General features: G+C 35.4%; 1 protein-coding gene across 5 annotated transcripts in view; it reads right to left on the bottom strand.

Annotated features, from left to right (window-relative positions):
* Positions 1–5,944: 5,944 nt before the first annotated feature.
* Positions 5,945–25,025, bottom strand: part of LOC110114043 (protein root UVB sensitive 5) — a 40,887-nt gene continuing 21,806 nt past the window's right edge. For all 5 annotated transcript variants that reach the window (XM_020846793.2, XM_028696740.1, XM_020846794.2 and 2 more), the window contains 10 exons: positions 24,228–24,274; positions 24,082–24,160; positions 23,935–24,007; positions 23,032–23,121; positions 12,329–12,388; positions 12,136–12,249; positions 11,935–11,995; positions 11,742–11,860; positions 6,553–6,648; positions 5,945–6,391 (listed from right to left, as the gene is read on the bottom strand). In XM_020846793.2, coding sequence (XP_020702452.1) covers positions 6,140–6,391; positions 6,553–6,648; positions 11,742–11,860; positions 11,935–11,995; positions 12,136–12,249; positions 12,329–12,388; positions 23,032–23,121; positions 23,935–24,007; positions 24,082–24,160; positions 24,228–24,274 — 991 coding nt within the window. In that variant the 3' untranslated portion in view covers positions 5,945–6,139. The remainder of the gene's footprint in view (positions 6,392–6,552; positions 6,649–11,741; positions 11,861–11,934; positions 11,996–12,135; positions 12,250–12,328; positions 12,389–23,031; positions 23,122–23,934; positions 24,008–24,081; positions 24,161–24,227; positions 24,275–25,025) is intronic.

Below are 25,025 nucleotides of genomic sequence, written 5' to 3'. Positions count from 1 at the left end.
TGTATAAACATTTAAAATCATCAATTACAAACATTCATTCAAATTAGAATTCAACAATTTTCTCTATCAATGCATACACAGGTGATCTTTCGATTAGTTTGGGACTCCACCTTCTCCAATGTACAAAGATTCAGAAGTCAAGAAAGAGACTTTTGTGACTACATACTCCAACAAGTTGAGTCAGAGTAGCTTGAAGACTTTCTATAGCCTGAACCTTAAGATTCAAATGGGTATAAGAGGTCAGATCCAACAAGCCTAAATATGATCGCATTCTTGGTAGCTCCATCTACTCAACGTGCTTTAAGAAAGACCATAGTAGAGAAACCCCCACTTCGTTAACCCATCAGTAAGGACTATAAGAGCATGAAGGCTAATTCGACTTGACAAGTTCAAGTAGTCGTAGGCCACAAGATTCTTCGAATTGACTGGAAAATAAAAAAATTTAGTGGGAAGGATAAGTCATGAGAAACTATCGAATGTGTGTAGGCTCCAAATCTTTAACCACAAAGGATGACTTCAAATCTACCAACTTCAATAGATTCAATATTGGGAAGTGCATTTCCCATAGCTCAAGTATGAATCCTGAATTACTGTAAAATGTCGGATCTAACATACCAAAATATGATCAGATCAATGGAAATTTCATCTACTCAATGTGCCATAAGAAATGTTGCAGTAGAGGAACCCTCATTTCAGAAATAAGAGGATGAAAAGCTATGAAATCGTAGCTCACCTAAACTAATGAGCTTAACTGACTCGAATTGAAGTCTCTCCAACTTGTTAAGAATCAAGATACTACCTACACATGTTACTATCAACTAAATCCAAAATATATAAATCCTGTTGCAACCCATGACCCCGAGTTTGAGATTTTGATGATGAAAAATAATGTCATCTGAATTATCTATTCATTGAATATTATTTTGTTTGCTATTGTCCGTGAGTACTAACATTTCAGGAAGATCACAAGCTACTCAGGATGATAGGAAGACTCAAGAATGGGTAGATTAGGAGTATGAGTATGACAATGTATTTTGTTATTTATTTTATTTTTATTTTCTTGAGTCTGGCCATAAAATGCATAAAAGTCTGAGTAACCATGCACACACAGGGGGAGAGGATTTTTTAAAAGAAAAATTTGGAGATTTTCTTTCTCTGTAGATTGTACTGTATGATGTTATTTCGTACCGTACGATCTGAGCTTATAGGACGATTCTGTGAATAAATCATACCGTACGAATCAAAATCATAATGTATGACATATTCAAATCCAAAACCCTAGCAGTCAAATTAACTTAAGTAAGTTTTTCTCCGCCGTTCGTACTGTCCGAAGTATTTCGTGCTGTACGATTTATTTTAAATACTTACTTAAATTAACCCGTGATTAGTGGAATAATTCAAGGCTTAATTTCAAATTTAATATCATACTGTACGAACCAGTTCGTACAATACGTTGAACAGAGAAATTCTGATCGTCCCGGAGATCGTCCTGGACGATCCATTATTTTTGCCTCATCGTACAGTACGATGTAGATCGTACTATATGATGAACAGAGATGACTCTCGATCGTCCCGGAATTCGTCTTGGACGATGCCTTGATTTTGACCATTCATAATGTACGATATGTATCGTACAATACGATGAACAGAGACGACATTTGATCACCCCGGCTATCGTCCTGTACGATCAATAATGTTGAGGATCGTATCGTACGATTCATTATCGTACTGCATGATTGATTTTGAACTGTTCGTACATCTTCATACCAGGACGAAGCTTGGTATACATATCGTACTGTACGATGAGAAATCATACTGTATGATAGTAACGGCTACTTTGAAATTTTAGGGATTTTGGAGCCCGTTTTTAGTTGTCAAAATAGTTATGTTTTCTGAGAGTGAACCAGAGAGGAGAACGTGATTAGACAGGAAATCCTTGGGAGAGCTCTTGAGAAGTTCCGTGGGGTTGAGAGAGGAAGGAGAAGGTGAGCTTGGTGAGGGAGAAGAGGTGTGAGGGAGATCACACGATTGCTCCGATCTTGCTGCATCTTGCTCCTCCTGTGGCCTGAGAAGAACTTGTGGGAGGTTCTCTGGGGGGGAGACTCTTCTACATCCGCGACCTCGAGGTTCTCTGCCTTCTCCAGGAGGGAGAAAAATGAGAAGGTTCTCTGCCGTCGCCAGGAGGGTGAAAACAGAGTTTGGCACTCTGCCATGCCGGGTTGGTGAAAGGGAGTATTGTAAGGGCTTCTCCGCCTTGCCAAGGGGGGCAAAAGGTGAGCTATTGCTTGTAGTGAAATTCCCGGAGCGGGGGGCTCCGGGGAGTGGACGTAGGTCATGGTTTGACTGAACCACTATAAAAATTCGGTGTGCTTTTTCCTTATTGTTTTTTATTCTTGTGTGCATTTTTCATTTTCAGTATATTTGCTTGGTGAAATATTGTGATTGAACAGGATTCCTTTGTTGCACTTTATTTTCATGTTAAAACCTTAAAAATATCAAAAATATTAGAACTCATGTTTAGGTTATATTTATTGCTATAAATCTTTCACAATTCACCCCCCTCTTGTCCATCTAGTAATTTCAAATCCTTCAACAAATCTATAAAGCACAAAGTAAGGATCGAAGGAATTTTTCTTCAAAAAGTACATGAAAGAACAAAGCAATGGACCAACGAAATTATCCCAAAGTTCACATAAAGATTAATGCTGAACTAAGATGATTTTGTCATTACAAGTCTGTTTTCATAAAGCTATGGACCAATGAATCATCGCCAATGACCTGATATAAACCTAAAGGCTTTAGGCCACTGGCATCCACTCCTTCATCAATCTCGTCAAACTAAGAAGCACGGGGAAGAAGGCATATTCAAACCCTAATAAGTTAGACAAGACAATCCATGTATTTAACAAGTAAAAAAAAAAAAAGAGAATTCAAGTAAAATTCTTTCATCAAATTTGTATAATCACAAAGCTAAGGTCGAAGGAACACTCACATTTATCAAAAGAATTTGGCATCAATAAATCTCTTCAAGATAAAACATAAGACTAATGACAACAGCTTTTGACTCAACAAACTATCATCTATTGAGCAGGAATATGTTCGAATTTAACACTTGGCTCTTGAGCATCAATATCCCTATATACAAATGGAGGCTAGCCAAGAAAGACATTCAGCATAAAATTCAAACAATTTCTTGGAGATCTAAAAAATGAAAGCACTTGATGTAACATCCATAACAAATAATTGAAGATCTAAAGGATCAATCAGCCTATAACAAACGTGGTTCACTCTAGGCGTGTACCACATTTGTTGACCTTCACATATCAAACCACATGCAAAGGAACTTTTATTACATCCAGTGAACGTACGCTCCTTTACGTTCGGTTTTAGACTAAAACAGCGCAATACTGAGTTTTTTTAAAAAACTCGGTACAACTCGGTACTCGGTACTCGGTATTGCGCTTTTTTTGCCTAGATCCGAACGTAGAGGAGCGTACGTTCACTGGATAAAATAAAAGTTCCATGCAAAGAGAGCAAAAATGATGAAACAAGCAATGCACGCGTCAGTGTGATGTGCCACTTGAAAGATCAAATGACCTCCAATTGCCAAACAAACTACAACGTTGCAACCAGGATATTGAGTTCACCAAAGTGGTACCCCTCGAATTCAAATAGGATGAGATCGATCCAAAGGGACCACTGACACCCAAAATTGGCAATTGATGTCGTTTAAATGACATCCGATCAAAAAATGATTTTCATCATTTGGTTCGGAACATCATCATCACTTAAGAACTATATTTTATTCGATCAATTGGGATCGACCCAGATGGTGACATGAATCTCGAGGTGACGATGCACAAATTGAGGAAGCTGGTACGCAACACCGCCCAAATGATGTCCGATTATAGAACGGATTTTGTTGTTGCATTCGAAATGTCATTGACTTCCAAAAAATACATTTTATTCATTCAATAGGGAACGTACGAGGCGGTGCCATGAATCCTAAGGTAATAACATGTAAATTTAATAAATTAGCACGTGATGTCATCTAAATGACGCCCGATCATGAAGCAGACTTCGCTATTACATCCAGAATATCCTCACTACTCAAAATTGAAATCCATTTAGATTAATTAAAAGATGTGCGAGGAGGTTGACATGCAGCTCGAGAAAATTATATGCAAATTAAAGAAATTAGAGCACGATGCTGCCCAAATGACATCCAATCGCAAAACAGACTTTGCCATTACATTTGGAACGTCATTAATACCCAAAATGCATTTTAAAATTGTCCAATGATAGTCACACATTCCAAGGCGAAATGTATGAATTTTAAGAAATCAGATAAATCTAAACAATTTTGGTTAATAGACGCATGCTAGCCATTCCAAATTAGTAATATTAATAATAATTTTAAACTATTATCAATGTTATTAATTAGATTAATTTGAAAGTCAAAATTTATGTCAAATCCAAAATTAATTCAGATCATTTCATCCTTAGATATTTTGCTATGAACTCCGATCAATTCCTAGATATCTCGTCAAAATACCCCATAAATCCAGCAGATTACCTCAGACAAATGTTTCTGTCATCGTTAAAATATTAGTTTTTTTTTTCTTCCACGGTCAGAACCTCTAAATCACCAAATATTTACAGTGCAAAATTCATCCATCATCCGTAACAGTTTGTCGAGGTGGACAAATTTGAAAATATCTTATCAGCTCACAAAGAGCTGATATTTGGTCGAGAATATAATTAGAATTCATTCTAAAATAATTTCTTACCAGTAAGGATGTGGCACATGTCAACTAATCGACGGTTTTGCCACCTAATGGCACCGCAGGTATACAATTATGACCATGACCCTTTGAACCGGGTGCTTTGCCGCCAAATGGCACCACCAAACTACGATTATGGCTAGAGCCCATAAGCTCTCCAATGGCATCAAATCCTTTATAAATCAATAGGATATAATCGATAGGGCACAAAACCCTCTGTTAATTAAGATGGACTCAAATTTATCCCTTTAAACAAATATCTACCCAAAGTCTACTAGGTACCATTGGATGAAGCAACCCATGACTGCCATCAAGGATCCTTCGGTCAGGCTAGGTCGACTACCTCCTTTGACTAAGTAGACCAAGGACTATATTTACCCAGGACAACGGAACCATTAGATCTTGATCGAGTCCATCAACCATTCCCCACCATCTACTTTAAGTACAAGATGGTGAAATTTTCAATTTTAAATATCAAATCTTCAAACACTCAAAATCAATGCGGTACTATATGACAAATAACATGTATTCCCTATGTATCTGATCGACGACTAGCCTTAATCAAAAGTTCATTCTTATTATCTGGATGGGTAATTAACTATAAAGGCTTGCGCCTATAAAAAACCAGAACTTAGATCTAAAGTCCTAAAATAATGAGGGTGAAATATCTTTGTAATGTCTTTATCTACAAACTCAATCTATCTTTTCAAAATTTATTACGTAAATTAATTCATTAAAACTCCCCCAAAAACATGGAGAGGTCGAGTCACGAATTTTCGGAGCCCACATATACATGAAAATGAGAAAACTTTACTTTAAAATGTTAGAACTCATGAAAAGAAATACTAGAATATGTTAAAAAGCTTGTTTGTGATCTTTTTATTATTTTATTTTATTCTATTTATTTTTAAATGAAATAAAATATATTTATCATTTAAAAATATGTTATTTTTTTATCGAATATCAATCAAAATAATTCATATGATTACAATAATGATGATGACACTCTTTATCAGAGATGGTGATATATATTCAAAACATTCAAAATACTTCAAATTTTTATTTTGAATATTTTTAAAATAATTTAATTAATATTTTAAAATAAAAAATTAAAAAAATTAAAAGCATACTAAACAAGCATATTTAAGGTACTAAGGTACTGAATAACAATTCTAGCATTGATAGATATGAAATGATATAAATAGTTTCTAAAAAAATCATGCTTTGATGCTAAGATGGGCCACCCAAAATCAGTCAATTTCAAATTAAAATTGTCTTCAAATATATACACATACAATACTTTATAGCTCTGCACCAATCTATATAAAGAAGCAGTAACCAAAATGATTTATCCATCACTGAAAAAGCTCTGCAAGTGAATCTGCTTCTTCAAAAAGCAGATGCTTAGGTACCTTGAGACTGATCTGGTCTTTCTGCCATCCAGCTTCTTCTAACTGTTTTAAAAAGACTGTAAATCTGGCTTCTACTTTCAGGAGGCTTTCATTGAGCCAACCAAGTACATCATCCCTGTCAAGTTCCTTATGGTGGTTATGCAACCAATACACTTGCCATAAACTCTTCAGAACTGATAGGCTTGTGGCACCAACCTAAGGATTATCAAGTTTGTTCAAATCATCAGAAAGAAAAAATTGGATTATATTTATTTCAAAATATATCAAGAATTTGAAACCTCTTTGAAAACTTTCTTGTCTAGCTCAAATAACAATAAAAAAACTGCAAATTGAAACAATAGGCAATAGAAAAGAACCTTGTATGTTATGTAGTAGTTTAGCACTTTTGATCCATGCCGGTTAACAAAGAGAACATGCTTTTCTTGTGCGTAAAGTTCCAGAACTGCTTTAACCTTCATCGAAAACCAGTAGAGGGTAAGAAAACATTGTGATCTGCTGTAAAACTTGGGCCAGGTTCTGAAGCAATGTACATTATACAAACATAAATTCATAAAGGTATTCGGTAATGACTACCGAGATGCTTAGTCTTCATATGAAACGATTTTTTTATTGCTTCTTAAAACTCATTGTATGTACATCATACAAACATAAATTCATAAAGGTATTTAGTAATGACTACCGAGATACTTAGTCGTATCTTAACGTAGAACGATTCTCCGCCTAAATCTGCCTTTTCAGTGTACAATATCCAATAACCTTTAAATGTAAAATCAAGCATTTTACTTCAATTATTTATGATGTTTAATGTGAAAACTTATATTTGATTCGCATCAGTCAAGTTAATCAAGCTTGTGCCAAATCTAGAAACTTGTCGATCATGAAATTGATCAAGTCTCCTGTAACTCAGGAATTGTTAAGCTTTAAGTCACCTGGAATCTCTAATCACTAGAACTAAAACTCATCAACTCTTCTAAGCAAATGCGACAAAGCTCTCTGGCTACTTTCCTGAATATCACGACTAAACCAAAATATTCTCCTACAAACTAGGAGTTCTCGCCAGAATTCGCTTAGGGTTCTTGTTAGAAAAACTCATTAAGTATACTCTCGGCCCTTTATCTAGAAGTTATCTGAACTTCCCGCCTAGTTGATAGTTAGCAAAGAAAACTTGTTACAAAAATGACTGCATTAAGCCCACTTATATAATTTTCTTAATTATTTTCTCATATAACACATCATGTGCCATGGACCCTAATTCTCACCTATAAATAAAGGCTCACTAAAATTTTGTACCTTTTAGGCAAAACTCTTTTCCCAGGCTTTTCTCAAAACTTATCTATTTAAATTTCTTATTAAACTAGGTTTAACACACCCCTTTCAATCTTGAAGGGGTCAACCTTATCAACTGTAATTCCAATTCAAGTAAACATAATTTCTGAAACCATAATCTCTTTCTTTCTATAGTAAGATCTTGATGAAAGTCGACAGATAAACATTGGATCCAACAGAACATCCCATAAAACAACACTATATAATTATCCAAGAATCAAACCTATTAAGCATGCTCTGCAATAAAAAAGGTTTATATATTAGTTTCGATAATTTGTAAAGCCTTTTCCTTCAAGAATCACATATTTCATGCAATGGAATTTCCACACAAATATCACTTCTTTAATGCATGGCTAAACAATCATAAAGATAAACCTCGGGTTAAATCATGCTAAATATAAAAAAGAATGTAATCTCTTGTTTGTCAAAGCCATTGTCATAGAAAATTAACGGTATATAACATCGATTTTCATCAAAGACAAGAAAATTACTAATTAACTGATTAAATAAATTTTCATACTTATTTAGTAATTCATCAATCATATGAAAAAAAAAAAAGTATAACCAATGATAATCCCACTTAAAAAATCATGTTTAATTCAAGACATTGTAAATAATCTACACATTGAAAATTGCAATTTTCTTATAAAATCGAAACTATCTATTGTGAGAATTTGGATGCATTTCATTAATTTTATCTTAAAAAGTTTTTTATTCACATATGCCACAAGTTTTAATGATAAAGATAATTAACAGCCTTCATCTTGCATTTGAAGGTCATAACAACTAAATTTAAAGAGAAAAACATTTTCTTCCATGGAGGAAAGTTCAATGATATATAAATTATATGCATGCATATAACCATCATCCTCCTCCTAAGCCTTATCCCAACAATTTAGGTCTACTTTATGACTAATCTATCATTCTTCATACATTCTATTTGAGTGCTACTTAAGTTATTATTAAATATACTTTGCAAGAAGAGAAAAAAAATAGTACACAAAATCAATCCATGCAACCATTTTTTACCCATCTTCCTTCCTAATCCGTCAACGTTACTTTTTGTTTAACCATTTTATTAGTGCATATTCTTCCCCTCATTAAATGTGCACAAATCACCGGTTTAATCCTTCCCTCCTAAGTTTCAATAAGTGTAACATTCACGATCATCATCTAAATTGCTCTCAATATTTCTTTTTAATGTTTTGATGCACATTCATCTTGATATTCATGCATTCACCACACTCGATTATCAAATTGTCTATCTCCCAACAATAAAATCTATATAACCATCAAAATTTATCTATAAGTTATGCAAGATAAAAATCCGATTTAGGATTTATTTCAGTTTATTATGATGTTTCGATTTATTTTAGTTTTAAATTAGAATAAACCATCAATTTGGATAATATTTGATTTGTATTTAATAAGTGTGCATCTTCTTCCTCATTAAATGTGCGCATACCACCAGTTTAATATCTTTTTCCTAAGCTTCAACAAATGTTGATTCATAGTCATCATATAAGCCGTTCTCAATATTTCTTTTCATGTTTCGCTGCATATTCATCATAGCATTGGTGTATTCCCAAGACTTTATTTGATAGTTTATCACCCAATAGTAAACTATATATCAGATTTCAATTTTTTTTATAAAATTTACTTATAAGTAATGCAACATAAAAATTTGGTTTAGGATTTATTATAGCTTTTTTATGATGTCTAAATTTATTTTAATTTTTAATTAGAATAAACTATCCATTTTGGTTTGAACTTAGAACTTATGATTACAGAAAAAATGAATTCAATTTAGTTTGAACTTATAACAATCATTATTTGGCCTCTAAAACAATTTACTTTATCAATTCATAAACTATGGAGTTGATCTTTCTAGACTTCTTCATATGATGTCATGATATCAGTACAGCTAAGGATTTGTTCAAGATGCATAGCTTATTAGTGGAGACACATTTTGAATATGATTTATACATGGATCAAGAAGATTGGAAAAAAAAAAAAAATCTAGATAATTACTTTCATATGATTTAATCATCATGCAATATCTCAAACCCTAATGGTTCAAGTTAATCTATGAAGATTATAATTAAAGTTTAAATATTGTAATAATCAAGATTATAGATGAATTATCATGCAAGTGAAAGGCTTTCTCAGCTCCGAAACGGCTTTTGGTTTTTGTGAGTGGCATAGCAAAAGCGTAATAAATGCATAATGGTGAATAGTAACTGTGATTTTACTGTACACACTCATAAAAACCGGACGGTTCTCTGATCTGAACTCCGTACGTAATAATCTCTCCTAAGAATGAGCCTATATTTGCACCACTTACAGAGATCATTACTACTATTGAGGGTAGCTCAGATTACAGTAGAGGATAATCCATAGTTGACAATTCAATTTCATTCTTTAATATTGATTATTGCTATTGAGTTTATGCTTTCACTGCCCATAGATATGCAATGTGAAGAACTCAAATTATGCATCCCAAATCAAAGGTAACTTTTAGCAATTTGCGAATCTATTAATATTCTACTTAGGGGGTCAATTTCGGGTCACGGGTCGGGTTCGGGTCGAACCCGGAACTAACCCGGCATTATTCGGGTCAACTCGAACCCGACCCGTTTTTAGAAACGGGTTAGTTTTTCAAACCCGAACCCGACCCGTTTCGGGTTCGGGTCAACCCGACCCGACCCGGCTGATTGGCGTTAGTAGCTTACGTCTGACGGACTGAGGTGGAAAGTGTAGTGAGGGATGGCAGCAATGACTGCAATGGCGGAAAGCCGATAGTGGCGGCGGTGGAGGTCCGACACGAGCTGCGGCCGCAGAGGCGTCAATCCGGTAAAAGCTGTGGCGGCGGCTGCTGCTGCTTGAAGAGAACGACGAACATGTAAGTTCTAACGACGGGTCTGGACGGGAGAATGGATTGTGCGTCTGTGCCTAAGACGTTTAAGCATGGACTGTGCGTCAATCCGGCGTTGACGCAGTCGCTGACAGACCTCACGGTCACGGACGACGCGCCTGAGTCCTGATGCAGCGACGCCCTTGTCCCGGACAGATGACGACGGACGGCGGACGTGACTTGGCACTAGCGTCTGCCATCTGAGTTCTGATGCGACAAATGACGCGATGCGACAGATGGACACGAATGAGCGGGAAACTGTTTTACAAATGGGTCAAAACGGGTTACTATCGGGTTTCCGGGTCAACCCGAACCCGACCCGGTTTTACAATCGGGTCGAAATCCTTAACCCGAACCCGACCCGTTTCGGGTTCAGGTCAACCCGAACCCAAAATTTTCGGGTCGGGTTTTCGGGTCGTGTCAAATATTGACACCCCTAATTCTACTTATAAATTAGTGTTTATCTTAATGTCTCCAAAGATGACTTAAGGAATGTATATGCAATAGTTCCACCACTTCCAGCATCGTAGCCGTCAAAATTCTCAAGCAAGGTTTTCTCCGCAACTATTCATGGAAGGGAATCTTTGCAGTAGAAGAAATTAGGTTTATGCTTTAATTCAGTCTATCATGAATTTGGACTTATTTTAGTTAAAAATTAGAGTAAATGGATAATACAATTTTAACTTTAAATTATTTAGGATTAATAGGATTTGATTTCAATTTGATTTTATTTTATCTTATAAATAATATTTAAATGAGAAATGGACTAAAATACTCGCCCAACTATGAATGCAATATTAAAATGATCTGAGACTATATAAAAATTTCAATTTAATTCTCAGCATCTTTAAATAGAGACCAAAATAGTCTCACCCCAAACTAATAAAAAATGGAATCAAATGGCATAAAAAGCGAAGGTATACACAACAGGAAAATCGTCGATTACCAGCAGAATTTCTAACGGAACATTTACCGATGGATTTTCAGGCGGATTTCCGACGGATAACGATGAAATTTTTTTGACTAATTTTCAGGCAGACTTTCCGGTGGATTTTAAATTTTCTGGAAAAAACATATTTTTATTTTTTTTTTTACGAAACAGTTTACCGACACTCGATTTACTGTCGAAAACGTTTTCGCCAGAAATTTACCGAGAAATTTCGAAATCCACCGGAAAATTCAGAATTTTTCGCAGGAAAATCCGCCGGTAATTCGAGATTTTTCTATAGGGATTCTTACCTGAATCAACAAACACATGCAATTTTAATTAAATTTCAGTAATCATACAAACTCAACTGAACATACCACGTGGCTGAAATCACCCTTAGGAATCATGCTCTTCAATGGAACACCAAATGTAATTTTTGGTTGCAGAAAATGCTCCCAAGCTAGAAGTTTCTCCTCTTTATTGACGTCAATATACCCTATAATGAGTTCAATAACTTAGTCAAGAAACACAAACAAGAAATCCCAAATCACAATATGGTCAAATATGCACCTGGAACCGTGTTATATAAAACATGTGAATTCACAAGAATGCGAGCACGCTTGAGGTTTATCTGCCAAAAAATAGTAAAATATAGTAAAGATATGAGAATTTGGGAGAAGGACAAGCAAACAATGGAGAAATTGCACATATAAATGAAATTGCAAATTATACTTTGAAATCACGAATATTTTTTCATGTTTCTGAACTTACTGAGGGAAACTTCAGTACTGATAGTGACTGATAACGCAACCAGAGGTGCAGAAGGCGCACGCTCAACCATGTGAAAGCATGCATAGAATATGATTCTCTTAATCCAGGTGCATCCTGCATGATTTTTCTGATATTTAGAAAACAAAAAATAGCCAGATGCATTAAATTAAGGTCCCTGAAGAAACATGTTTACCATGATGAGTATGCCAAGAGCAAGTCCCACCAGTTGAGCGGCTACTTCCCATACTTCCTCCTGAAATAGTATTTGTAAAATTTAAAATAAGAAAAGGATACACCACTAAAATCATACTAAAACAAAAAAAGGCGCTGATGCATATTAACCTTTATATACTTACTAGGGATTTATTTCAACATTTAAAAGTTAAATAGCAAATTAAAATTATTCATATTTTAGAAACTGTTAATAGAAATCTCAAAACGCCTTTAACTCTTCAAAAAATGTTTTTACTAGTCATAGCAAATTATATGCCGAATGTGTCCTAAGATTACAGGTCACTTCTCCAAGTTCTACCAGCAACTGATACAAAATTCAAACATCCAATAACATGATCAATGTACATTGGAGTTCTTTAATTTTTTGGCCAAATAGAGACGTATGCATTACCAATTAATACAGTGACCTTACTAAAAGTTATCGCCTATAATTGATACCTACTTAAACTCTGATAGTGAAGCTTTCTTCAGAAGTAAGACTTAATTTTGAGAACTCAATCTAAAAACTACTCACCCAGATGGAGATTAGTACAGTCTGCATATACAATATTTTCCCCACCATATAAATTTTTTTTTTGAAACAATACAAATAGCAAATTTCTTACTAAAAAAGAAAATTACAACTAAATGATAGGTGACCTATCACATTATCCTTCAACAAAGAAATAAACAAGGAAGGAAGATTATTATGAAAAAAGTCACAAAAGAAACTATCATTTAAGGCATAGGTTGCACAAAAGTCCGCGATCTTATTTTTCTTTCTAGAAATACAATTAAAAATGATATGCTTAAAATCATATAAAAAGATAAGTCTAAAGAGGTAGAATTTGCATCTTTCCGAAATTGAGAAGTCCAAGATCTTTGAAAAAACTTAATAACATTGGCGTTATCTTCTTTAATCCAAATGCCTTCAAATTCAATCATCCATTCTTCAAGAATATCCTTTAAAGAAAGGATAGCAATGCTTTCAAGTTGAGCTATATCTCAATGATATAATTGCTTTTCAAAAGCTGATATAAATCTTCCTTTATCATCTCTTATTATACTAACAATTTCTGCACAATTGGAACAAAGAAGAGAAGCATCTACATTTACTTTAATCCATTTTGAAGGTAGAGGATGCCAAAATTTACAATTCAGTTCTGAGAACCGATTAGCACCCCAGTTATTCAAAATAGGATTTAGAGAAGGCTTAATAGAAACTGATAGAACTTCAGCTGAAATAAATGTAGAGGAAGAAGAAGGTTTTCCATGCTTGATACAATTCCTGTCTTTCCAACAATAGAAAACAGAAGAGCAGTAAATTCTAACCAGAACTGGATTTTTTTTTGACAAAGAGAGAAGTTGCTGCCACATCGAAACTGAACTGAAAGATGGAATTTGAACTCCCCACTTATTAAGAACAATAAACACTTAAAAGTTTTTTGCATGAAATCGTAATATGAAGAATATTTTACCCTAGAACCCTAGAAGACAACCTCTCGGACGAAGGTTTGAATTTAGTAAATTCCTATGATTAAGCCAACTGTTGGTAGGAAGTGCATCTTTTCCAAGTCTCCACCAGAAAAAAAGAATTCTGGGTTGAAGTTTTACTTTCTTTAGCCAATTGATGTTGTTGGTATCAGAACTTTTGAACTTTTCTTCAAATTTACTGAATTGTTCATTTGAAGTTACTATAAGGGTGAGAATTGGAAAGTATATATTTACTGAATTGTTTTGCTAGTACCAAATATATATATGCTTATGTATTTGCAAGAGATAAGAACAATCAAAGAAGGTACAATGAAAGAGAATATCCTAATGAGAAAATATTAAAATAATAAATAGCACATACTCCTCTAAATAAATTAGCACACGTGACCATTTAAACATGGCAATAGCAGGATATGTCAATTTGAGTTTGGAAATAATAGACGAGATCAAGTGGTCAAAGATTTTACAGAGAAAGTTTGAGAGCGTTTCAAGAGAAGTGTCACTGATTTGTGAAAAAGGGAGACCTGTGAATTGGATATAAAGAGTTGTCAACAAGTTCCTCGACAGAGAAGACATGGATAAAATCCTTAAAAAATATCAATACAAAGTTGATGGAGATATTAATAGAGTGCATCGACATAAAAGATAAAAGCCATTTATAAAAGAAGATTGTTTTGGGTGTACATTTACAGAGTTTAGAGGTCACAATGTTCTTCAGCAACCGTGCACAATTCATGAGTGGATAGCGCTATGATGCCAGTAACAACTTAGAAGGCGGGTGGGTGATTGGAGGTGTAATAGCGGTCCTGATGAGGTTATCAAGTAGTAGAGAAATAGACATGAGCATGGCATGGCATGTGCTTACTATGATGAAGGGTAAGGCTATGATGATTATGATAAAATGAGTGTGTGTAATAAGGAGGTTTGACGGTTGGTAATTTCACCAAGAGGAACCCATAAGGTTACTCATAGGCTAAGTGACGAAGGAGATCACAGTTAAAGAAAAGCAAATGCTTGACTTGGCACAAGCAATAGAGAACAGATATTAGTTGTGTGGGGGAGAAAAAAAAAAAGGGGGATCATCAATCGAGGGTTTGCAAACAAAATAGAAGCTATGGAGTAACAATCTAGAAATTCAGATGGGCAAGATTCAAAGATTCATGAACAAAAAAGGGCAAGCATGAATGATAGAGGAGACATTGAGATGTGTGGAGGAATTGTTCATGGCATTTTCACAAGCAAAATATGTTTGTGAGCTAGATTATTGGAAACAAACTAACTCTGACATCATTCATAAACAAAAAAGGGCAAGCATGAATGATAGAGGCAACATTGAGATGTGTAGAGGAATTGTTCATGGCATTTTCACAAGAAAACTATGTTTGTGAACTAGATTATTGGAAACAAACTTTGATATCACCGTGGTTTCTACAAAGTTATAAACACAGGTATCGAAAGAGATATTGACAAAGACCATCAATGAAGGTATCGATGAAGATATCACTAAAGTGCCAATCGTTGGGCGATGATGTTATAGAAGATGACCATAACATAGAAGCATCCTTGGAGTTGCCGGCAAAATGACATGGTGTCGATGGTGAGGTGAGACAATCAACAAGCAAATGTTGCTATGAAGCATATGGTGTATGATAGAGTTTATTTCAAAAAATGCTGTGTAGAAGCTGATAACGAGATATCAAAGACTGGAACGTCCAAGAAGGTTTGCATGGAAGCCTACTTTAAGACTAACAATCTTGGCCGATGGGAAGGCAAACAAGCACTTAGAGTTAAAAGAACTCCATATAATCAAGAGTTCTCTACAGATGATCAAGCTAGTGTGTCCAATTAGGATGAGGTATTTTGAGGGCAAGGATGAGACAAGAGTGGATTCCATGCTGGTCATAGAGGAAAGAGCAGAAGAGGATAGCAATCAAGTAGACATTGACATAAGATATGCAAACTCCGAGGATGAGCATGTTAATGGGCATGCTCTCTTAATCGAAGAGGAAATTTGATCTATTATCATAGGTAAATACAGTGACACTGTCGTTGCCAGGTCCCAAGTCTTGGATGAGAAAAGTGGAGGGTTGTGTTAGGTAGTCGACAGCCAGCGTAAAACTTGTCGAATAATAATGACATGAATCCTTTAAGAAATTGTGTTAATGCTAGGGCGTCCCCTGCGCGATTGCCTGAATACAGTGACAAGTGTGCAAGGGCCGCTGCAGCGGCGCCCGGGTGCAGTGTTAAATAGGCAAGGGTTCCCACATCAAGGATGGATGTGGGCAAAGAAGCTAGTCCATGAAACTAAAATTAGGGTAAGAACTTGGAATATAGGTTCCCTTACAGGAAAATTAATGGAATTAATAGATATTATGATTCATAGGAAGTTAAATATTTTGTGCATTCAGGAAACTAAGTGGGTTGGAGGGAAGGCTAAGGAAATTGATAGTTTAAGATCTAAACTTTGGTATTTGGGTAGGAGTCGTACTAGAAATGGTGTAGGTGTTATTATAGATAAGAGTTTAAAGGATAATTTTATAAAAATTAATAGGATTGGAGATACAATTATAGCTTTAAAGATTGTTGTTGAGGATAAGATTGTTAATATTATAAGTGCTTATGCTCCTCAGGTAGGTTTGGATATGAGTTTTAAATTAAATTTTTGGAATGACTTAGAAGAATTAATATAAAAGATATCACTTGAATAAAGAGTTTTTATTGGAGGAGATTTAAATGGACATGTTGGTAGAGAGGTAGATGATTTTAAAAACATTCATGGTGGCCATGGATTTGGAACGACGAATGAAGGTGGCAAGATCATATTAGATTTTTGTTTAGTTTATGATTTTTCAATTGCTAATGCCTTATTTAAGAAAATGAATGAGCATCTCATCACTTATCATCTAGCAACAGTCAGCAACTATAACCATTCCATCCCTCAAAACCACCCTAAAACAGCTTGTTTAGCCCTTGAATTAATCTAAATGAACAATTACCTTGTCTTGTTCTCCACACCATGATGACGTCTTAAACCTCACAAAATTCAAATCATAAGTTTGCACCTCAAACTAACCCCTCCACTATTATTTCCCTTCCATTTAAACAACTCCAAACTCATTTCTTAAAAAGATATTATAAATCAACTCAAACTTGCCCAATATGAACTAGTCTTGGTATTCCATCTACCATACCCCTAAGGACCTCAGTTTCCTACCAAAGGCTTAAAATCACATCCTCACATATTAAAATAAATATCCATAAAAATTTCTAGCAACCAATCTCACTAAGAGGTCTCCCACCACCATTACTTAGCCTTTGACATCCTTGGTCACGATCATTCTTCTAAGTTTCACATTCCTGATCACCATGCTACCATTGACGACTGCATGCATCGGTGACTTCAATTCCTTGTCATCGTCAACTAATTCATCCTTGCCTAATTGAGATTATCATCATCAACTCCATCTCTCTGTCAAGCAAAAGAACATCGTTAAATAAAAAAAAATGTTGTGAACCACATTGTTTCGAGCTCCATGCACTACTTGTAATATCCCTCCATTACATGCATCTCTATCATGTTATCATCTTTTTCTTCCATCCACTAAGCGGAAACCCCTCTCGTCTTTCTTTATTGACTATGCCTTCTTATTTATCTTACAACATCTCTTTGTCAAATTGCAAATGCCATTCCACATTATTAGCACTTAATAGTGTTGCTCTCCATTGTGGCACCACTAGACATCACTAATGGAACTGAATTGCATGAGATAATAATGCCTTTAACCATCACTACCGCCTCTTCCTACAAGCACTACGTATTGAACTAGATATTTCCACCACTCATAATCTAAATAAGTGTCATTCATTCCTAGAACACTCACATATTTACCTATGATACAACAACAACAACAACAACATCAAGCCTTTTTCCCACTACGTGGGGTCGACTACATGAATCCTTTTTCTCCATTGTGTCCTATTAAAGTCAAATTCTCGTTTAAATCTAATAAAGAAAGGTCATTCCTAATATTTTCTAACCAAGTCTTTTTAGGTCTACTCCTACCTTTCTTAACACAAGTCAAATCTAATATCTCTACTCACCTAACCGGGTCATCGGAAGGCCGCCTTTTTATGTGACCAAACAATCTAAGGCGACTCTCTCTAATCTTATCTTCCACTGGAGCTACTCCAACCTTATCACGTACATGCTCACTTAGTATCCTATCTATCTCTAAGGTCAAGCCGCTCATCCACCCAAGCAAAAAAGAGTTCAAAATGTTATGGTGCCAAATGTTTGACATTAAAAGAGAAGCATAATACTAAGTTAAGTATTGCAGAGATGAGGATGCTTAGGTCTATCTCTACCTTTCTTAATATAAGTCAAATCTAATAAGTCCCCTTTCTTAACCGAGTCATCTGAAGGCTGTGACCAAACCATCTAAGGCGACACTATCTAATCGTTTTATGTGACCAAACCATCTAAGGTGACACTATCTAATCTCATCATCCATTGGAGGTACTCCAACATTTTCATGTATATGCTCATTCCGTATTCTATCTCTAGGGGTAAAGCCACTCATCCACCTAAGCACCCTCATCTCTGCAACACTTAACTTAGTATTATGCTTCTCTTTTATTGACCAAGATTTGGCACCATAAAGCATTGCAGATCTCACCACCATCTTATAGAATTTTCCCTAAAGTTTGAGGGGGACTTTTCTATCACACAACAAGCCCGATTCATTTCTCCATTTCAACCATCCAACTTGAATTGTGCTGATAATATCCCCTTTTATTTCACCATCACTCTAAACAAATGATCCAAGATATCTAAAACGTGTACTTTTATTAATTACTTGATCGCCCAAAGTCACAAACCGCTCACTAGGTCTATTGCTAATAAAATTACACCCCATATATTCAATTTTAGATCTACTTAAGCGAAAACCTTTAGAATGTATAGTTGACCTCCAGAATTCGAGTTTACCTTCAACTCCCTCTCTAGTCTTATCAACATGTAGAATATCATCAACAAAAAGCATACAACTAGGTACATCCTCTAGCAAAGGTCTACTTAGAAAATTCATGACTAAAGCAAAAACAATATTGGGTTCATTCCTCTCGCAAATGTCTAGTGAGAACATCCATGACTAAAGAAAAAATATATTGAATTAAGACTGATCCTTGATGTAATCTAACCCAAATAACAAAATTCAACAAGTAAAATATCATCAACAAAAAGCATACAACAAGGTACATCCTCTAGCAAATGTCTAGTGAGAACATCCATGACTAAAGCAAAAAGATATGGACTTAGACTTGTTCCTTGATGTAAACCAACTGTAATAATAAAAAACATAAAAATAAAATTAAAAACGCTCACCTCGGAGGCGGCGTTGTGCACGGGAGTTGGGAGAGAACTTCGGCCTTGCAGTGGGGAGTTCGTCGACGGCCAGAGGGACCTCGTCGGTGGCCGGAGACAGCTCGTCAGCGGCCTACATGATCTCGGTCGCACGAGAGGGCGGGCGGAGGAGAGGGGGCGAGCGAAGCCGAAGAGAGAGAGAGAGAGCACGAGATGAAATGAAATGGGAGGCTCGGGCTGGTTCATCTTAGGGCTTTTACCGGCGGTATGAACCGCCGGTAATAAAATTACTTAACACCGGCGGTTTTGGCTGCCGGTATAGCGCCGGTAAGTTTAAGGGCAAGCGGTATACCCTGCGATTTTGTGACCACCGCTATTTCCGGCGGCATAAACTTGCCAAACGGCCGGTTTGGCCGCCAGTATTAACCGGCGGCCTAACCGCCGGTATTTGAAGAATTTCCTGTAGTGCACCCAATATGAGGGCACGTGTTACATTCCCGCTGGCGGTAAATTATTTGAGAATGAATTGTAGTAATACATTCCACAAAACAACTGCTCTTTGTGAGCTGAAGTTATTCTTTAATTCACATTCTCGTCAAACCATTGCGAAGTGTGGATGGATTTTAGTTTTAAGTTTTTTGTGACATATTTTATTTTAAGGATTTAGGCTTTTAATATGGTTTGAGTTTAGATTTTGAATGAATGATTTTACAGTTTTAAGGGCTTTTTTAAAATTGAATAGCTCTTTCTGATTAAAATTTTCTATCAACGCTGCTATCATCGAAGTGTATGAGTTTTAGCCCATTCATAAAGCATTCTCAGTTTTCGCATTTAGGAGTTTGATATAAAGACAAAGCACCTACAGAACATAATTTAACATATAGATCAGAGCTATTGTAGGGGTGTTTGAACACTTTTAGCTACTTCGCAAAGCATTCTCAGATTTTGCATTTAGGAGCTTGACATAAAAATTGAAGCAAATGCAAAATCTTACTACTTCATATCTTATTTGTTAGTGATATCAACTATAGGTACAACCAATCAGGTTGATGTCATGTGCATCTCGCCATTGATTACCAAGAATATTGTCCTCTTGTATGATGAGTGCCACCTCTTATGTTCTACTCGTATCTTCCCAGGCTAGTAACCATAGTGATCTCATAACACTTGAGCACCAAGTTACTAAGAGTGTCAATATTTGACACGACCTGAAAACCTGACCCAAAAATTTTGGGTTAGGGTCAACCTGTTTGTCAAACATGTAAGGTTCGGGTTCACCAAACCGACCTGTTTCAAAACTCCAAAGTTCGAACACTAGCCTTATCTTCCTCACCTCCTACTCACTAGAACAAGCTGTCTGTTGCATCTATCGACATCCGAAGTCTCTGTCACTCATCTCCCGCGGCGTTTTCGAAGTCAATCCCAAGTTATGTTGTGAAGCCCTCACTGCCACTGGCGAAGATGGACGGTGCCGCCTCCTCAACCTTTCTGGCTTATCTTTCTCGCCTCCATTAGCAGCTCGTCGTTTGGTTAGATCGGAACTAAAAACAAAGACAGGTTGGTGGGTCATGTCAAGTTAACCCGGGTACGAAGCTGGTCGGGTTTGGGTCCGAGAAAATGACATGTTTTAAAAAATGGGTCAGGTTGGGGTCAGGTCAGTTTCAGGTTGGACCCAACTCGTGACCCGATTTTGACAGTACTACAAGGTACCATGTCTTCGTGTCTTCAAATCGAGCAGCTTCAGCACTACCCTGTGGCCTGTCAGTTTGGATTCTAGATAAGTGTAGCTTGTACTAATCTCCTACTAACTTGAATGGATCCACTTCTAGATATATACTAGCCTTATACAACCCCAACAAGTTTACTTCCCAGTCAGTAGGGATGCTCTTGAGAAGCGCCATTAGTCCCCATTGTGCAAGAAGTTTCCTAATGCCTTTACCATCGACCTTCGATGCCATTATCTATGAGTGATCATAGAAAGTATCTCCACTTTTCCATGCTAAATATCATCCTTGTAGGACGTCAAAGTATACTTCAAGTTTGTTACGAGCTTCAAAATGAGATCCATCATATCATGTCACCTTCATATATGTACAACAGATACTATGTTGTATATTTGACTGTTTAGCTAGCTAATACTTACCTTTCACATCATCATTCCGTCTACGATGATATACACGGATCGTGTTGCAAGCTTGAAGTAGGAAGGGAATTATACTATTTTTTATATTATTATTATTTATTCTTTTTTAAAATATTAAAATAGAAGTATAGTTAATCATTTTTATCCTTTATATCTCCTAGTAGCTTTGATTTTTATATGGAAATAACTGCAATATTATAATATAATCAAAATTTTATCATAATAATTAATAGAAGCATAGATAATAAAAAAGTCAATTTATTCCTCTATTAAAAAAATATTCCTAGCTCTACCACTGTTTGTAGATGGTGTTTTTTAACAAATGATTGGGCATTTACAAGTTCATAACAATTTGAACAATAAAATTTGATCACCAACTTTTCCCATGCTTCGTGATGATGTAAACCCAAAAGGTCGAATAGCTCTACTAGTTCAAAATTACTAGGAATAGGGCTAATCAGTATTCCACCATTATTTCGCCATCAAAACTTTCAACAACTGGTCATACATCTCTCAGTGATACTGTCCCTATTTAAAAAAAATGGACTCAACCAAATTTGGACAGGTTTGGTTGAATTTGATCTGCCATTTATTTCGACCCTAATACAGTTCCGGGTAATATCATAGTTCATGGCATGGTAATATACCAGGATGTGGTACTATAAGCACATCAATAACTGATATAGTAGCATCCTACAATAAGTTGAAAGAAATGATGCATCTTCCTAGATCAATGCTGAGCTTGTGCAGCAGCCTGAAATAAACTAAGACTTAGTTTGGGACGGCTTTCTTACTACTTCTTAAAGCTGCTTTCTAATACAAAAGTTTTAATTTTTGTACTAAAAAGTTGATTTAGGAAGCAGTAAGAAAGCCGTTCCAAACGAAGCCTAAATCTTATAAAAGTCTTCAATGGTGACCCATAAGACACTAGGTAGAAGCAAAAAGTTATTACATCATGAGAATCTCTCTCCTTTCTTCCTATAGTTGTGTCCGGAGATTCACAAAGTGAAAGTTTATTCTCCATATTTTACTCACAAAGTTTCTCTGATTGACCAAATAGGGGCAACAAAATGAGAGAACTTAGACGATGAACAAACTAAGGGTCTATTTGAGGTAGTTTTTCTATGCATTACTTTTTACACTATTATCATACTTCTGTTTGACTATAACCATCTTGTTGCTGAAAAGCATCTTTTTGCAACTAGATCTACTAGTGTCCTACAAATTAGAGCTGCTGTTAAACAGTAAAAAAATTATAATAATCACGAAAGCTTTAAAAAATCTTTTTTTATCACAAAAATTCAACAACTATTTCTACAAACTGCTGCAACTATTTAAATGGACCATGAATCAAAACAGCACACTTTACCTAATTCTATTCCCCATCAAAAAGAAGAAAACAATTTTCAAACCTTCGAAGTTATTGTTCTTACAACATGAATGCCTCACTTAAATCAAGAGAATAGAGGATCACAATGACCAGAAGACAACAATAAATGAGATACTGAACGTCTATATTATTGTCTATACATCCATGCCATCCTAACTGGGAGGTGAAGTCATTTTTATTTAGAATACAATTCGAAGAGAATATCCCGTTTCTCTTAACAGTACGAGTTGCTTGATGACATTTAAGTGATCTAGTAAATAATTTTGTAATGCTTGTTGTATAAGCTTATAGTACCTTCGCAGCTACTTCTCCCAGATTTGCAGAGATAGCAAAATGATTCTGAATTACACGAAATGAAGGATCCTTCAGCCCTCTTGCTATGGCCTGTGTACACAGCTTTGTCTTAGAAATCCAAAGAGCTGTTGAGGAAAAGTAAAATGTACATCTCATTTAGTTTGGTTGACATTTATGCCACACCAGACCAGAGCAGGGAAATATTTCAACCAACTGTACAACTTAAATGCATGATAATTGTATAGATCCTCAAACATCATGTTAGCCTGCTAGTTTTGTCAACATTGTAAGCAAATGTTGAAAAGGTAGAATGGAATGTAAAATAAATGAAGGGAACATAAAGTAACATTTGGTTATCCATTCGGTATACAAGACAAAACTATTGGTGTCCAAGATAATAATAATTGAAAAAATCTGGAATAAATCATACTATAATTGGTGGCATAAAAATATTGGCTAAATAAATACCATATATAGTAGGTATAATTTCGGATTCTATTTCTTAAATACCATTTGGCTATCCATTCATTATTATGCAACAACAACATCATCAAGCCTTTGTCCCACTATGTGGGGTTGGCTACATGAATCCTTTTTCATCATTATGTCCTGTTAAAAATCAAATTCTCATTTAAATCTAATAAAGAAAGATCCTTTCTAACATTTTCTAATCAAGTCTTTTTAGGTCTACCTCTATCTTTCTTAACAGTCAAATTTAATACATCAACTTCCCTAATTGGGTCATCAGAAGGCCTCCATTTAATGTGACCAAACCATCTAAGGTGACTCCATTCATTATTATACATGACAAAAAAATATTGGTGACCCAAAAAAAAAAACTAATTAGCTAAATCAGAAATAAATCATAGTATCCAAAACAAAAGCACGTTAATATTTGATTACCTTCATTAAGTTCCCTAATGAAGCAAGTGGAAGAAAATATGCAGGATATAGTTGCGTGGTAAGCTCAAAGACACTGCAAAAGGGGCCAATCAATCAAAAGTATCGTTAATTAAATGAGAACAATATTGGTCAAGGAAAAATATAAACCTCCCAGCACTTCCAATAATATCCGCATACATCCTCCATTGTCTTGGATCATCATCAAAAAGGTAACCATAGCGTCCACCTATGAGATAAATCATTACCATTGAGAGAAATAGTTGTGGTTTTACTTTTTAAAATCTAGTTCGTACCAATGAAAAGACGTCCAATCGCGCCTAAGCCATCTTTTGATACCCATCTGAAAAATAAATAATTGTAACTCAAACAAATGTGTTTGAGAATCATAAAGTGACAAAAACCAAAATCCAAACAGGCATGGCAAGATTTCAGAATTATGGCTAAACAATTGATCATGTAAACATTCTTCAATAATATGATCAACTATTTAAACATTCCTCAGTAATATACCAGATTACGATTAAAAGATAACATGAGTTTCATGACAATAACCTAAATAAGCCTTCGCACTCTGTCAACTTCCCAATTGCTTTTATATGGATTGCTATTTCCCGGAAATGAAGCTAATGCTAATGTTATCACAATGATCAAGCATGGTTTTTATTGGGGAAACTACCAATTATAGATAATGAAAAAGATATTAGACCAGGTAAACACTATACAGACAAAAGATGCACTATATTTGTGTTATAAGAAAAATGATCAAAATGATCCTCAATTATATTAAAGAACCATTTTGGTCCCTCATGTTTTTAAAAATAAATCAAAATAGTCCCATGAAGACTCAAAAGGACAATTTTGAGGGACCAAAATGGTCATTTAATATAGTTGGGGACCATTTTGATATTTCATAAAAACTCAAAGGGACAATTTTGATCATTTTCTCCTTGTGTTAATATTGGCCAAGGAAGATAGTTCTTATGCACTTGCAAGCAATTTGTGAAAAGGCGCACAAAAAAATGGAACCAACATTCAAAACAGTTTAGATTGGGATCTCTTTAGGTAAATCAGCAGGATGAATTTTGCATCTC

Source organism: Dendrobium catenatum, unplaced genomic scaffold, assembly GCF_001605985.2.
Source record: "Dendrobium catenatum unplaced genomic scaffold, ASM160598v2 fragScaff_scaffold_839, whole genome shotgun sequence".
NCBI lineage: Eukaryota > Viridiplantae > Streptophyta > Magnoliopsida > Asparagales > Orchidaceae > Dendrobium > Dendrobium catenatum.
This window is presented reverse-complemented; position numbering and strand designations above follow the sequence as displayed.